Source organism: Halichoeres trimaculatus, unplaced genomic scaffold, assembly GCF_033239565.1.
Source record: "Halichoeres trimaculatus isolate MK-OKI-2021-1 unplaced genomic scaffold, fHalTri1.1 fHalTri1_scaffold_8, whole genome shotgun sequence".
NCBI classification, from domain to species: domain Eukaryota; kingdom Metazoa; phylum Chordata; class Actinopteri; order Labriformes; family Labridae; genus Halichoeres; species Halichoeres trimaculatus.
The window spans coordinates 31211723-31228638 of record NW_027437186.1 but is presented as its reverse complement, the minus strand read 5'-3'; the positions used below and the strand labels follow the sequence as shown (position 1 = coordinate 31228638).

At 38.9% G+C, this 16916-nt stretch overlaps 2 protein-coding genes across 2 annotated transcripts; one reads left to right on the top strand and one right to left on the bottom strand.

The window, feature by feature from the left end:
- Window positions 1-654: 654 nt before the first annotated feature.
- On the top strand, window positions 655-4186 carry LOC141795429 (transmembrane protein 150A). The gene is made up of 7 exons (XM_074676297.1): window positions 655-719; window positions 2107-2154; window positions 2242-2304; window positions 2383-2450; window positions 2528-2658; window positions 3053-3230; window positions 3912-4186. Exons 1-7 carry the CDS (start codon window positions 655-657, stop codon window positions 4103-4105), a joined length of 747 nt encoding a protein of 248 aa, XP_074532398.1. The 3' UTR covers window positions 4106-4186.
- A 2782-nt stretch (window positions 4187-6968) lies between these two features.
- eif4e1c (eukaryotic translation initiation factor 4E family member 1c) lies at window positions 6969-14966 on the bottom strand. Its single transcript, XM_074675035.1, has 7 exons — window positions 14890-14966; window positions 13915-13997; window positions 9731-9826; window positions 9509-9572; window positions 9306-9419; window positions 9034-9173; window positions 6969-7116 (listed from the first exon to the last, which is right to left on the bottom strand). The coding sequence occupies exons 1-7, from the start codon at window positions 14905-14907 to the stop codon at window positions 7002-7004; spliced, it is 630 nt and encodes a 209-aa protein (XP_074531136.1). The 5' UTR covers window positions 14908-14966; the 3' UTR covers window positions 6969-7001.
- Between the last annotated feature and the right edge of the window lie 1950 nt (window positions 14967-16916).

Genomic DNA, 16916 nt, shown 5'->3' with positions numbered 1-16916 from the left:
AAATGAAGTGTATTTTAGGTAAGATTACATAAGGAGTGCCTCAAATCTCTACTTACTGGTTTAAGTACCCACAATCCACAGCTTTACAACAGGAAAACAAATCATTTTAAAATTTCAGAGCACCTTTTTCCACATTAAACCATTTTTTGTTCTGTAAGCTTTATTTAGCGGTATTTATTCTAGAACCAGTATGACATACATGTTGACTTACAGAATTTTTCTTTTATATTCCTGGTCACCTTGTCCAAACTGTGCAGTAGTTTAAGTTTTAAGAATGAAGGTGAGGTCTGTTTACTGAAACCATGTTGCAGCTTCCAAAAAGGCCAACCCATGTTTCTCAGCAGTTGTTCTGACTGGGGAAGGTGGTGCTCTGAAGGAGTGGCAGAGAAACAGAGACTCTCCCATATAAGTAGGACTGTTCTCTGGATGGTGGAAGACTTAAACAGGCTACAGGAGTGTAGCTGGAAGACGCCCTTTAATCTTACAGGGTTAAGACTTAATATTTTTTCATTGCAAGTCTTACCGTGCAGGTACAATGCTGACTTCATAAGGAATCTCAGGAACTGCTGAAGGGGTCTGCTGTTTACTTTTTGAAGAGAACAACTTAAGGAATCTTTGTTATATTTGTTTACTTATTTTCTTCACTACAAAGACATGGTGCTCTGGGTTATCTTCCCCATCTCCCTCTCGCTGGTGTCCTTCATTGGAACATGGAGTGTGTAAGTTTACTACAAATTCAACCCTTGTCTTTCCACCCAAGTGATACAATCTGAATATTTGCTTTTACAACCTTTATTCTGTGTCTGTCTGTGTGCTGGTATGCAAATGTACAGAGTGTACATCATTTTGAAACAGCAGAACATTCTTTAGTTATTGAAAAGAACATCTCTTTATCAGTTTTATTATCTGAAAGACTTAGAGATAGTCCTGAAGCGGTTTGTTTTGTTTTTCAGATAGAGTGACTTTTGGTACGGGCCGTTGACAATAACACATCAGAACTATTTCATGCCATCAAGATTTGTATTTGAACTGTATTATAAGTTTAAAATTAGCTTTGAGATTCAGGAAGTAACAGTGATAAAATTCAGCCTTGAACAGGAAGTGCTTGGATTACATCAGATCAGTTAGAGGGGCTTTTCCACGAGCATTTTATTGTAATATTCATCCCAATGCAAACGCTATCTTTGAATAAGTGCGTAAAATCCATTTCAGAGCAGCATTTGAATTTCACAGCAGAAGGGACACTCAGCAGCTGGGTTTACCTACAGGTTATGCAAATGGTACAGCAACCTTGAAATATGTGATCTGTCTGGTTTTTGTCAGTCCCAAGGTGTGAGCAGACGTGTCAGTAGACTCCTCTAACTGAAACACATACCTGTCCATCTACTCATCGCTCATTGTTTGTAATCATTAATCTTTGGAGCATTAGTTGTTATTACCCATGCAGCTTTGTCTCCCGAGTCTTCCACGTCATTTTCTTTTGTTGCTCTAATTGAGCGGTGACTTCATGTTTCATAGTGACATACAGCTTTTATTACGTAAGGCATACTAGCTTCCATGTGGCTTTCTTTTTGGGATGTGCAACAGCTTTTTTATTTATTAGTCAGTCAGTCAGTCAGGTATAACATCTGTTAGTGTGGTGGTTTGTTGGTTTATCACCATGACGATATAATTATTGTTGAATTTGTTGATATTTTCTACATGACTGATGCTGATTGTGTTGTTGGGTTGGGGCTGTTCTAAGATACATATCAACTACATTCTGATTCCTTCACATTTGCAATAATTGAAAAAAAAAAGCCTTTTTTGTCTTTTTTTTGACATGTACATTTGAGGTACTTTACTGTAATTAAAATGAGAAATAAATACAGGCAAATGTTCAGATGCAGAATCATTTAGAAAGTACCATTTATACAGTGTTATGTTACATAAAATAGCATTTTTAGGCATTACAGTTGTTCATAAACACAATAATGTAAGAATATTTGAATTTGGATAGAGAGAAGGAATAGAATAACATCTTAATACTTAATCTATCAAACCAAAAGTATCTGAAAGCCCAAATATGAAGTGTCATTATTTTTCTTTTGTTACATGTATTTTCAGATATGGGATTGCCTTCTCCCACAACCATGTCTGCTCCCTTGTTGACTGGTGAGTTGTGTCTTGTGGATAGTTTAGAGTTTACCAGCATCATTCTGAAACGGCACAGTCTTGATAACATCATTTATCTTTTTTCAGGGGTGCTGACAACAACTGCTTTGGGAATGGGACCACCGGATGTTGCGGAGTTCCAACTATAAGGTGGGAATAAAACTCACTTTTCTTTCCACTTCAGTGAAATAGTGGGAAATAATTAATGCTGACTTATTTAACTTCCAGCACAAGTGGGAAAAATGCTCCAGAAAATTCGCTTTTTACAGCCACCATCAACGCTGGAGCTTTTCTGTGTAAGTTTATCTTCTAAAATCTGAACATCTGATAAAACCTGTGTGGTATGACTGACTAAGTGTGCTCCTCTTGTTAGTCCTGCTGTTCTGTATACTCCATCATGCTCACATTATGGAGAAACACGCCTGTCATGGCATGTTGAGCAAGATTGCAATGGTGTTTGGCGTGGTGGCATCCTTGGGAGCTTTTGCGGCTGGAAACTGTAACGTAAGTACAAGTTTTTCTACTTTATGCGTTTCATTTGCATATTTAAATAATCTCATTGATTCTATATGGAGGCCTCTCATATCAGAGCTACTAGGACTGAACTTTTTGTTGAATGAGTCAAACTGCTCAGAGAAAGTTTGTGAAACACCTCCACAGATTTCAGGTTTGTCTTGAACAAGTTTCCCAGCTCTGACGTCAGCTCTGTGATATTTTCCATTCGATCCTCCACATATCAGCCAAGCAGCTGCTTCCTTCATCATAAACCAAATGTCAATATTTATGTACAGACATCACAAAACCATAAACCCCAAAGAGGCGCTTTTAAAAGTCTTCATGCTACAACAAATTAAGGAAACTCATTAACAGCTATCTGTCCTCCATTGGTCGTCCACAGCCAGGTTATCTGGCTCTGCTGCACTACTTTGGAGCTGCCATCAGCTTCACCTGCATCTGCTTCTACACCGTCCTGCTCACCTGGCTGACCAGGAAGTGTTCGCTAACAGGATATGAGAAGATTCTCCACCCTTTCCGCATCATCTCCACCATAATTCAAGCCATCGTGACCATCTGCTGTATCCTTTTTGTGCGATTCAAAAAAATGTTTACTCTTTTGATTGAGTGCAGGCTGTCGGGTATGTGACGGAAAACAAGTCACTTGGTGTAGCTGTTGTGTTCGACTGGAAATCACATTTTATCCATTTTATCTTTTGACTCAGCCAGTGATGCCAGTAACCCTCTCCGTGTGCTGTCTGGCTGCTCTGTTTACAAAGTGGGACAGGCTACATGACTGAAGTTAGACAAATGAGAGGTATATTTAACTACATCAATCTTTAACCAGAGATTTCCTGTAACTCTCTGGATGGTCTTGACACTTTCAGTTCAAGAAGCTCCGCAGTAACTCAACAAAAATTGTTTATGAGGTTGGTGTCAAGCTCAGGAGTAGGTTGCAGATAAAAATAAGGGTTGAATCGCTAAGAAATTTTAAAGCTAAAGTCAAAATTCAAGCTCCTATAACCACAAGTTTATAGATAAAAGAATTTATGAAACTTGAGGCCTTTTGCTCTTATGAAAACAACTGATAAAGATCCACCCTTTTCTCTGGATAAAAAGCTGAATTATAATGGATTAAATGAATTAATAGACCCCTCTTGAAGGCTGATAAACCAGCACCTAACAGTACATGTCCGCTTTGTGTCATATGTCAAATATCTTCCACTTCCTGATGCAAACATTCTTAACGTGAAACCCTCCAGACACAGTTTTGTTCGCACAGGAAGAATACTTTTACAGGCACTTGTCGGCTGTCTTCGAGTGGATGCTCAGCGTAAACCTGGAGCTTTTTGAGCTCAGCTACGCCGTGGAGTTTTTCTTCTTTTCGTCCTACATGATTTCAAACCTTCTGAACGAGCGGGAGGAAGAAAAGCCTTTGATGATGTCGCTGTCGTGATATAAGGCCGCCAGCATCCAGCTGAGCCACACGGGGGGTGAGAATGGACTCAGTGAGACGCCTGTGAAGACTGTGGCTGGATCCTGGCACATGGAGTGATACTTCATTTCTCAGTTCTGCTTAGAGAGACTTTGACATCATTAATTCCTCTTTTTTCTGTACATCATATTGTTTTTGTACTTGGAATTTCAGTTCCTCTTTGAAAGAAAGTTTTTGTATTTATTGAAAAAAATTGCTTGAACAGCAAATGAACAAAACTTTTGTACTATAAATGTTTTAGTGATATTGCTGCTCGGCCAGTAGAACAATGAAACCCAGATGTCTCACTCTTATACACTTAATTTATACACTACACATATTTGAGAGTGTTGAGCAAAAGGGTTGAGGACTAAGCAAGTCACCATTTAGATGTTTAAGCCCCTGAGAGATCCTGTTAAACTGGATGATAAGCACAGAGTGACATTCAGACAAGTCACTTCTGAGAAGCCACTGTAGGAATGTCCTGAATACAAGGACACCAATGCCTGAACAAAAAAGTGACAAATCCAGAAGAGTTAGATTGGGCGCGCACAGAGCAAAGGGTGTTGTCTCTACTTTTTCCAGAACATCTTAAGGCGTGGGCTAGTTACAGGTTGTATTTCAGAGTGTGTTAGACGATGACCTAAAGTGTTTTTTTTCTGTAACTGAGCCCCTCATAGAATATATTTTCATTTCTTTACATAAATAAAGTGTTTGTGTCAAAGTTACAGCAGCTTGGATCATTAAATAGGCAGATTTCAGTTTTGTGGTCTAGGCCTATAATCCTCAAAAAGGGCAGGACTTTGTCAAAATATGCCACACACCCACTGCAGGTTACTTCATAATGCAAGGACTGGATGTGTCAGACTTAGAAACAGAGCAGACTATTATCAGGTTTTGCTACTGATGTCTCTTAAAGAGAGATTATATAATATTTGATGGCTATTGGAAAAACGAGCTGTTATAAAAATGCCCCTGCAGTAAGGCTCAGACACTTATGTTGTTTAAACTGTTTCTTTATGTGCCTAAATGTGTTTTAATTTCATGCTAAAATTAACTTATAAATCTTACACAAAGTGCTGTAGTGGCAGCCAATTTTCTTTTATCATGAGGTATTTACCAAAAAAAGAGATAACTCTATAGACAAGAGTTTTGTCCTCCGAACTAAGACATCCGGGGGCTTTCCCAAATTTTATTTGTTGCCAGTCTGCTCATTAATATTTAATTTATTTCAAAAAATATTTATGGACTGTATGTATGGTAACAGGTTTTGTACTAGTAACCCCCCCAAGAAAAAAAATACCACCTCAATTAGCAGCTTCTTGACTGGATACAAACATTGTTCCCCAAATGTTACAGATGTAAACTCAATTTTAAAAAAGATGTTTGTCGCCCCCTTGTGGCTCAGATTTAATTACACCTTACACTAAATTGAGGCTTATTTTTCAAAAATTCACTGTTGAAAACAGGGGTCACCAACGCAGTGCCCGTGGTCACCTGGGCGCCCACAAGAACCACTTCAGTGCCTGCAAGGCATGTCCAAAAAAACAGTACAGGTCACAATTTAGCTCCTGCAGAAATGTTTCCTACCACCATTGTTGTGTAATTCATTAATAATAATAATTGTGGAATAAAACACATTGACATGTGAGCAGTCTCTTCCCACTTTTACTGCTATTATAATTGCTGTTGAAAAGTGATCTGTGCAATTTTGTTCAAACAAGTGCCCTCCATACCACTCATTTCACATGAGGTAGCCCTTAGTCTCAAAAAGGTAGGTGACCCCTGGTTTAATTTTTACACAAGTGTTACACTTTCAGCTATTAAAACCACACACTTTCACAAAATGAGACACAATGGTTTTGGTTTTAATGCAAAGCACTTAACCTTTACTTGAAAGAAGGTAATATACATCCTGGAATAACAGATAATAAAGATACATTATGAGCAAAATCATTTCACAATGAATATCATCTTTCCTTTGCATCAACCAAGAGGAGTGTAACATTATCTACATTTTTTGTTAGGAAGAAACAGTGAAAAGCACACCTAATTCTGTCAGAATTTTACTGTATAGTACACTGTAAAAAATGTAACCTGTATGCAGTAGTCCACATTATTAACTTTCATAACAAAAAAGAGAAAAATAAAATCAAATTGGAAAAAAAACACAAGTTTCATGGTTGTATTTCAACTAAGTAATTCAACTGCAATGCATACATTATAAATAAATGTAAGGGGAAGAAAAAAGTTCAAAAAGTACTACAAGCAATATTCTACAATTCCAGCGTTGCTGAAACAACAAGTTTCCTTAAATCCAAGCCTACACGTTGAAGTGTGACCGCGGCTTTGACACACCCTTAAGATACTGTAGATTCTTCATGCGTAACACTTCTGGATAACTCAAGTTAAAATTGACCTTAAAATTTGTTCAGTGAGAGGACAAGTCGCGTACCGTCTCTTCCTGTGAGGTGAGGAACACTTTATGAAAAGAGTGAGAACTCAACATGAGCAAAACACAAGGCTGTTAAGTTAAGAAATGTTTGTTTGAAACTTTAAGCCATTACATTGTGAAAAAAAAGCTTGCTCTTAGCTAAGCATGAGGAGGTCTCTTGTATTTATCGCAGAACTCTTCAACTCTAAAAGCAAATCATTTGTGTTCTCGTATATTTTTCTGTAGACCTCCTCCAATATTTTATCACCTCCCCACTTATTTCTCATGTTGGGGGGACCTCCACCTGTACACACTATGAACAATTCTCTTTTGAATAAAAGGAAAAGACTCTACAGTAGCTGACGGCTCTGAAATTATTATCGTGATGATGCGGTTTGGTAATTGTTTAAATCTACAGCAAGTTGAAATGGGGGGTGGGGGGGTTCAAACGGAGTACATGTTCTTGGTGGTGGATCCGCTCTTGCTGGATGTGTCGTCGTGTGACTGGTAGCCGATCATGGCTTTGATGGGGAGGCTCAGACGCTCCTTATAAAGTTGACTGTGAAGACAGAAAGGGATTAGTTGCAGCTTAGTGTCTCCACCTAGTGGTCAGTCACAGTTAGGAAACTTTTAAAGAGTAGCTCAGATCTGGGGAAAGAGGTTGCATTGAGCTGGGCATACAGTGTGCGTTATTTTAAATTGTTTGACTCAGCTCCATCTCAAACTGCACGACTCGATCGATGAGTCCAAAATTCACAGCCCAAGAATTATGCTCTCACACTATATGACCAGATGCTCTGATGAGATTTCACTGCTCACACCATACGTCCAAGCATCGAACTCTGTGTCCTTCTTCTTCTATGGCTTTTGGGAGCTGGACTTTTGTATCCAGCTCTACAACGTCAAAAGGAGAAGAAGAAAAAAGTGGGAGATGCACACCAAAGATGGTCAACAAAAAAACAAACGCACAGCCTTGGCAATTTATGCCATCCTGTGTGAAGAGACAACAAAAAGAAGAGAAAGATAAAGAAGAAGAAGACATGTTTTGGCTGGGCAGACGTGGGCAATACAGTCTCTCAATTCTTCAGTGAGAACAGGAGGTACGCAGAGACAGCTAAATTCAACTTTAGACCAACTTCTTCCAACTTTAGGTCATGTCCACACATAGACAGGTATTTGGGAAACCGCATTTACCGCATTCTTATACGTTTACGCCCGTCGTCCACAAGAAACCGCAGCTTTATGTCACCAAAAACAATGTTTTCTGGTTTTGTGTGGACGCCGTCTGATTGGCTGGCATGGGCTTTACGTCAGGGAAATGCTGCCCATTATGAGTTTGGCGTGCTTGGAGCCGCACTCACCGGCGGGTTTACCTGCTGCGTGTGGACGAAAGTATTTTTTAAACGAAAGAGGAGGGGGTACTCGTTTTTGATACCCAGCTACGTGTGGACATGGCCTCAGACATCACTCTAGAGAGCAGCTCATGGTACTACTTCAGCTGTGTGATACCTTCACACGGAGCGATCAGGATTTCAAACATGTTTGATTTTCTTTCGATCAGCAGATTTGTGACCGGGAGCACATCGTGAGGTGTCAATCTCTCCTCATTACCCCACGTAAACTACACGAAGCATGACTGAGCTGAAATTTGGCCCGATCCAAAAAACAGGCGCAGGAGTCACAGTGTGTGCCCAGTTTTAGGTACCAAACAATCAGAAGTGCAGAATATCCTGAAGAATTATCAGCATGACACCCCTTACCCACACAGAAACTAAGTTATCTACTGCTGCAGTCAGGGTTTTGAGAAACACACTTTAACCACTACCTACATATGATCCTGCAGATACATAGTCTGGCAAGGGAAACCAATAAAGACTGATTTTGGCCATAAACAATGTTTATGTTCTGGAAAGGATCACTTGCTGTTTGCCAGGAAGGCCCAAAGCATGTATGCGAGGCCCTGTGGTCAGATTTTGTGAATGTGACCAACAAAGGACACTGTGACAGTGTCCTGACTAATCCCCTTTCTCCTTCATTTGTACTTTCTATCTTTAGCCTCTCTTTAATACATTTTAATTACTCTCATGAAATCAGTTCTAATTTGATTTTTTAACAACATGGGAAAATGTCCCTACTGCTATCCGTGCCTCAGCTCTGGAAGAGTCCCAGTTTTATTTCCCCTGAAGAAACTGTTACTGCTTTAGATTTAGTCTTTAGACTCATTTCACAGACCTACCTTTAAGCTAACAGTAAACTTCATGTGATCCCGCCTAGAAGAGTGCATTTTAGCCCATGCCATGATTTAAAAAGACAGTTGGCAAAGGACTACGAGCATGAAGAAATGAGGAAGACATGCAGCAAACATCTGTTGGTCTGAGTCAAACTCTGTACATGGAGCACCTGCTGTCTTGACTGAGCAACACTAGCAAACCATCCTTTGAACTGTTTGCTACCGAAAATGACTTTTTCAACTCACCCTATCGTCATGATGGCTTCCCTGTTTTGGCAGTTGCTTGTCCAGATGGATATTTTGTCACCCTTAGGTCTGACGTTGACCACGGCTCCACACACATCTTCACTTGCCTCATCAAACGACTCACCGACTAAACACAAGAGCTTCAAAACACAGAAAATGTCACACTAAATGAATCAGAGCTCTTTTCTGATATGATTAATGACAACAAACAGTATACAGTTCATCTATGAGATTTTGTGCAGCTGCTCTTTGAAGAAAACGTCTCATCTTACAGTTTCCATCCAGTAGCGATCAAGATCATTGTGTCTCTGTTGTTTGTTGAGGGTCATCAGCCATCGACCCCCCAGCTTGTTCCTGTCGTCCTCCCACATTGGCTTGATCCCATCCTGCAGCACAAAGTGAAAAAAGCTGTTAGCAAAAATCAATTCTGCTGCTCACATAAGTTTTATTTCACATTAAAAAATGAAAAACTCACCTTAAATAAACAATAATCACAGCCAAAGCCCAGTTTGCTAGGTTGCTGTATGTGGTTGTATAACCTGTAACAAAAACAGAGAAGTACTGTTTAGATCAGTAATGGTGAAAAGTTGACATTAAGTTTTACACATTGAGTCTCATTCACACAGGAAGAATGAAACATTTTCATACCATTACAGGGTGACAAAATGATACGACAGGATAAAACCGGAAAACTTACGCCCAAAAGTCTTCCACTGTGTCAAACTTGGAAATGAGACGCAGGTTCTCTGTCCAGCTTTTGCTCTTATCGTTTTTGAAATACCAGAGGGCCCATCTGTAGAAGAAAAAAAGAGACAAAGATAAAAACACTTTATTGTCATAAATGTCATATTCAGCTCATTAGACATACTGGCGTCCTACCAATGGGTGTCTTTAGCCAAATAAAGCGTCATGTCTACTGTCGCCACGACAATTAAAGAAGCGGCAACCTCTGGTCTGGGAATATGAGACAATACGGAAGTGCTAAAATCTGCTGTTTCTCGAGTGTTCGCTTGAGGCTGGCTCCGAAAGTAGCGGAAGTCACATACACACCAAGCCAAAAAAAGCCATTTTCAAAGCAGAAATTAACCTATTTACAGCCTGGTTCAAAAAACGTCTCCTGTCTGAGTCGCTAATTTTACTACCGGCTCCCACTGTACAGTGGGTGAATTTTTTTCAAACGCGGCCGTTCAGAGGATATTAAGATTGCGAGCTCTCCCAATGAGAGGCACAGTTGAGGGTCACATGACGGCCAGCGCCCTATGGCTGTAGGCGAAAGCCCTTGCCACTACCAATATGGCCGCTCTAGCCGGTGTGCTTCATTTTCCGTTTCAGTAACAGAAGGTTGACGTCAGCGAGATTACGTCCATGTTTTATACAGTCTATGCATTTAACATAGTGATGGGTATTGAATTTGGTGCCAAATTAGGCAGTTTTAAAAAAGTACCGGGTACCAATTCACGTAAAATCAAAAGGTACCATGTTAAGGTAACTAAATGCATCCTTATGACTGTGAGGGAGTGGATGAGTAGGAGAATTTCCATGCTGGGCATGAACACAGCATCACAAGGTTATATATTGAAGAATAAATATATTAAATTGAAAAATATATATATGTACATATATATGTATACTTAATAAAAAATATATTTTTTACCACATAAACATAAAAAGTACCAAAAATTGGAACTGTTGAGTACTGTCACCGATTGCAGGGTACCAGGCATTGGTACCGTATTGTTTCAAATGTGAAAGGTACACATCCCTAAACAGTTATAAATACTACAAATAGTTTGAATAAAATAAATTAAAAAATAATCTGTCCTTTTCAGTTGAACTTTAGTTGATATGATATCGAGCCATCATTTTTTCTAGAGCAATATTGAAAGTGTAAATAAAAGTGAGGAGTTAGCTGCCTGCTATAGAGTTTGCCTTTGCTTTGCAACAACAACCAGCAGCAGTTATACTCATCTGTTCTAGCATTTTAAACACAGGCCTGCAGCGGAGCTGGAGAAGCCTGTAGAACTAACTGTGAGTTACACAAAGCGGCAGCCCAAAAACAACACCTATAAAGTACCTGACATTAACTGCAATATTTTCTATTTCCTGTTTCACACCAGATCCAGCACAGAGGAATTTGAAAAGTAGTTGCCTTTTGTATCACCAAACAATTTGACTCCGATGGACATTGGTGCAATCAAGATTTTACATTTCTTAGCACACATAGATTGATAGTAAGGTCCAGGAAAGAACAGGTTCCCCCACGTGCAAAAAGAAATCACTCTCAGGAGGGGAGGAAAAACATTCTCAATCCCTCATAGAGTGTGGGTGGGAAGAGGTTTTACTTTAAGCCATTCTGCTCAGTCCTGAGCCTGAGCCCTAAAGACACACATATACACCCTATTTGACAAGAGCCGGTGACAAAAGCGTGTGTATCATTGAAACAGAACAGAGAAAGCTGGCCATGATCAGCACCACAAATGCAGCCTTTGTTTGCCGCCGTTCTCTCATCTATTCCCAGGAGGGGCTGGGCTACCAGGGGGCACTGAGAGGACACCAGCTGAACCCTGTGCCCCTCTTTAGAACAGTAACTGAGAATCAGCTCCGCCCATGTGCTGTAAACACATGTTACTACACTGTACAGAGATGTATCAGAGAGCAAAGCTGCGTAGCAACTCCACTGACACACATTATTACACAACAAGGGCGGAGAGTCGAGACAGGCGTGACTCCTCTGATGGTGAACTCAGCTGAGGACACAGTTTGTTTACATGGCCAGTCAAAGCATGTAAACAAATGCAGCGGACAGTGGGTCAAAGTCAGTTATGGATTCATACAGGGGCCTCCACGTCACAGAAAATTAATTCTGTCAGATATTTGAAGGTTGACTTTTTGAAGAAATCTTTAAAACCTAATCCAGTTAACTTGTTTCCTCAGGCGTGGGTGGTGGACTCTGTTGCAAAACACAGGTGATCTATCTTTGCTTATTGTGGGCTGCTGTTCTGAAATGAAGGCTAAACAGAGACTAAAGGGGGATTAACAGAGAGGCTCAAAGATGAGATCACTATTTGTTTAGATGCTGCGCAACAATCATTTAAAGAGGAATGCTAGAAAGTCAGCATCACAGGCCCCACAACCTCTAATGAAGAGATTTTTAACTATGGAGAGTAGAGGAATACTAGTGTCACGTTATAATTTAACTGTTTTCTGTAAAAGTTGAAAAAATAAGTAGGTTTTATGATTTATCACACACAAAAAACACTCATTTTCAAAGCCAAACTCAATATGCAGTTCCAGCATCAGATATGAGAGGATTTGCTGCTTGTATTTTCCATGTTTTACATCAAATGTTAGGGACTGTTTGGCAGACAGAACAAAAAAAGTAATTTCATGATGTAACTTTGGGCTTAGAATTTTTTTTTATGTTGTAGGGCTTTTTTTTAAACTTAAAACTCATCATCTATATCAAATGGGTTCATACTTTACAAGAGGTAGGTTGTTTAACCTCCCAAATTAAATGTTGGCCAGTCTCTGCCTGTCATAGCAGAAACAGTTTGTGTAACTGGATTACACACAGAAGGATATTTGCATACCCTTCCAAAAATGTACCTCTGAAAGTTTCTCCAAGTGCCCTGCAGCTGCTGATTTCTGTTCATTTCAATGCCTGACAAAAACTAAGCAACATGGTTTGAAACTGTAAAGAGCTCATCACACGACTTCTATTACAGCCCGGTAATAGAGATGTGCAGACTGTACTGTTGAAATGCACCTTCACAGAACACAGAGCAGCCAAACTCTTGACCTTCATACAAGCAGACAAGTCACTCAGGCTATTTCCAGTCCTGCAAGTTTGCAAGCTTTGTCCAGACAGACTAAACGTGCCATCTTTGCAGGTTTGAGTTCTCTAAGCTGTTTCTCTTTGAGCTTTAAAGACTGAATTCTATTTCTGCACATTGTATTTTGAATCTTACAACCCTATTATCAGACTTAACTGACTGCCATTCTGCTGCAGAGTTTAAGAAACAGAAAACTGAAACCTTGGCTGAAAATATGCAACAACATGCTCTCAGTTCTCTGTTTATTAGATGCACGTCACTAAACTGATGCAGTTTGAGACAACAATACTTCTTTTAATCCCTTTTTAATGGTCAAACTGTTCAGCTGGACAGAACACTCACACAACAGATCAGCAGAAACAACAACCTTAAACTTTGAGGCTGGACTAAACGAGTAGAAAGATCTAGAAGTGACTTACCAAGTGAACTACTCAGCATTTACAAAACCAACTGTGCAATGCACCTGAATAGGTCCTCACTAACAAACAAGGGTGATATCACTATCAGAGAACAATAGTGAACAACAATTAGAGTAAACTCACAGCAGCATGCAGGGTAGGAGGCAGGATCTTTTCTGCTGCCTTAAATCTAAAAATAGTCATCACCAACTGGTCAGTGCTAACTTTAAATAATTAGTGGTTGGGATTTTTTCCCAAATCTTTTGTTTTCCATGGCATGTAACAAAATGTAAACATCATTCATTTATGGTACTTTTAAGCTTTTCTCCAGATTCTTTTGTAAACAATAACCCTCAGGTTAGTATAATGGTTTAAGTATGGTTTCTACCTCAGTACAAAATGTGTTCTCCTCTATCCTGAGTTATGTCAACAATGTTCTTTTGTAAATGGCCTCAGAGCCATTTCCTTGTTCATGTCACTTTGTGAGGATTTTTTGTCCATCTAGGACAAAACAATGCTGAAACAATTGTCTTTTTGTGACAGCAGTGTAATTATTGCAGCTTTTCAGCGCCAAACTGAGAGCTGCGGTTGGTGTAGACTTAAGTCTGTGTGAGGTATCCTTTCAAAAGCAGCAGCTGTTTAATTCTCACCTGTTTTGCAAGGGGTGCTTGATATACTGCTCAGGGTTTGCAACCTGGCTGTCAGTCGGTTGATCCTCTGTTTCTGGTGCTTTCTAAGGAAGGGAACACAAACACAAATATTACATGTCTAATCTGAAGATAGCATCTTCACTGAAGTCTCTGTATGTACATTGATCTACATCCTGGCAGCATGACGCAGACTTAACTCAAAGCTCTCTTGCTGGAAAAATTAAGAAAGCTGCTTTTATAAGAAACTTTGCATCACTCAAAGATTGTCAAGATGATCCATTTTTAAGATCATCACCCTACAATAGCAGCATATCAACGTCATTGTAATTTTCCACAGCAGCTCCCTACCATCTACCACAAGATAAGCTACTGTTACTAGAGCATTTCCCCTAAAACAGGATAATGAAATCACTGCTTAAACATTTAGCTATTGTAATCATCTCTATAAGGTTATTTTTCTTAAATATAAGAGGCCACACAAAACAGCTAGAGTACGTTTGGACACTAAGCAATAAAAAGGTTACTCGTGTGAGTAAGGTTATCATCGCTAGCATTAGTTTTAGCAGACATGCTAAGCTAGCCACAAGCAGTCTCACACGTGTCAAGATCATTAGAAATTCATTATTAACATATTGTGAACGTTTTTAGTTAATGGCTGTTAGTTATCGCGGAATTTTGTGCCTCATGTTAAAGTAGATTAAAATAAATCATTGGCTGGAGTTTGAATGAACGACGTCCCTCCCTGCCAACAAAGTCAGGCACCTCCTTATCCATCACATTGCTTTGCATGCTAACGCTAACGGTGATCCACGCGAACTGACACATCTGTTCACTGAAACGACGTCATTTCTTAAAATCAACTGCTGCCGTTTTCAGGAAGCGAATTTCTACAGTAAAATCGCGAAATATAGAGAGGATGTAGCCGTTTTTTCCATGCTCATGAGTCGAATAAGAGCTCTCTCTTGTCTTTCTTACCGGCTCCGATGTCGCCATCTTGATACTAGAAATGTTCTGCCCGTTCAGCGCTTCTGCGTCACACTCCAACCACTCACACACCTACGGAAGCCGCCTCAGTCCAGTTTGAGGTGGGCGACTTCAAAGAATACAGGTTTCCCGTAAGAAAAAGAACAACACGTCATGAACTCTGTGCTCTTATCCGATCCATTAAGAAAAGGGTCTATATCTAAGATTTATAACAACTTATCACAAATGGACTGTTCAGCCGCACTAAATCAAGAGGACCTTGCTGTGAAAATTACAGAAATCCAATGGACAAAGGCTCAGGAGCGTGTGCACTCTTCATCTGTCTGACTGCTACAATTCAAAGTTTTACACAGACTTCATCTATCAAAGTTGAAACTTTCTAAAATGTTTCCTATTGTAAACCCACTATGTGATCTATGTAAACAAGCACCAGCTTCAGTGGCACATATGTGCTAGTCCTGTCCGTATATCACTACCTTCTGGATCAAAATATTTCAAAGTTTGTCTGAAATTTTCCAGAAACAAATTAAACCAGACCCAATTATTGCAGTGTTTGGTGTTGGTACAGCTTTGGTGGAACTTTCTTTGTCGAGTGACCAGAAAAATGTGCTAAGTTTTGTGATGCTGCTTGCAAGAAGAGTGATTCTGCCGAACTGGAAGCAAAAAAACCCCCAGCTTATCAAACTTTAATGAATGATGTAATGAAACACTTACAATAATAAAAAATTAAGTTCACCCTGAGTGGAAAAATTGACATGTTTCACTCAATATGGCAACCAATTATAGAATATTACAACAAAAACAACCCCATGAAAAATTAGGTCTCTTATTCTTGTTTTTTTTTTTTTTTTATTATCCTTTTTATTGCATTTTATTCTTATTTATTTATTCAACTATAATTCATTTATTTATTTAATTCAATTTTATTATCGTTGTTATAATTTTTTTTTCTCTCTTTTTATGTTAATGTATGAGTGTATGTTCAGTTGTGTTGTGTGTGTATTGGTGTATCCATATATGTAAATACATATATATATGTGTGCAGATTTATGTGTGTATGTGGATGTGCCTTTATACCACACTGTGAATGTGTGAGCAGATGCAAATATTTATATCTTTTAATTATTTCTGTACTTGTATGTAAAAAAGGAAAAAACCTCAACAAACAGAAGTTCAAAAAAAAAAAAGAAAAAGAAAAAGGACAACACTTCAAACCCTGCTAAACTGAAAATAAATTAGAAGAAACTTAGCAGCCTACAGCATTCCATTCCGGCCCAATTTGACCCCTCAAAAAATGAAAACAATATATTAAAAGAGTTTCACTTACTGGACATATGCCTTTGTATGGAAGCCATTAGCTGCAAAATGCAATTATGCATTTTATTTACTCAGTTTTTTAAGTGATAAAAAGAGTTTGGTTCAGATTTTCTCTTGGGATTTCAACCTAACCTTAGTTGATTATTGCTCTTTCCTCCAAACTACGAAAAAAGAAACAAACTCAGAAATAAACCTCTAACTTCTAACTGCACATGTGCTTACTGATGTCTTACTATAAGATGGCCCACATTTATCAAATGTGTGTGCAACCCCCCCAAAAATGGGTGCACAATCACATCCATGCACAGATCAGCTCTTATCAGTCTAGAAATTTGTCACTTTTTGGACCTGACTGTAAATAATTAATTTTATTGGTTAATTTTTTGGTTCACATACCCAGAAGTTAGATATGGATGAATTAGAAAGCACGAATGAAGTATGTATAACCCTGTATTTAAGTTAAGTTATGTAACTTATTATTAACTTGTTTTTTAAGTTAAAATTGTTTTCAGCTGCTGGGTTTGCTGTTAGCTCATTTTTACACCCAAATATGCTCCAATTTGCTTGCAAGATTGATAAAAGATTGATAAATGCGGGCAAGTGTGTGACTATGGATGTCAGCTGTGTTCGTTGCCATGTTTTATCAAAATAACGCTTCCGAAAATTATTTAGTAATTACATGAAAATAAACTTAAAATCCC

What these genes read in the sequence shown, in the direction of transcription:
- LOC141795429 (XM_074676297.1), top strand. Translation starts at nt 655, where the DNA reads ATGGTGCTCTGGGTTATCTTCCCCATCTCCCTCTCGCTGGTGTCCTTC. An exon ending in TGCGGAGTTCCAACTATAAG is followed by an intron (nt 2,305 to 2,382) that starts GTGGGAATAAAA and finishes TTTAACTTCCAG; the next exon opens with CACAAGTGGGAAAAATGCTC. An exon ending in TTGCGGCTGGAAACTGTAAC is followed by an intron (nt 2,659 to 3,052) that starts GTAAGTACAAGT and finishes GGTCGTCCACAG; the next exon opens with CCAGGTTATCTGGCTCTGCT.
- eif4e1c (XM_074675035.1), bottom strand. An exon ending in GTGATTATTGTTTATTTAAG is followed by an intron (nt 9,420 to 9,508) that starts GTGAGTTTTTCA and finishes TTTGTGCTGCAG; the next exon opens with GATGGGATCAAGCCAATGTG. An exon ending in GAAGCCATCATGACGATAGG is followed by an intron (nt 7,117 to 9,033) that starts GTGAGTTGAAAA and finishes CTGTCTTCACAG; the next exon opens with TCAACTTTATAAGGAGCGTC.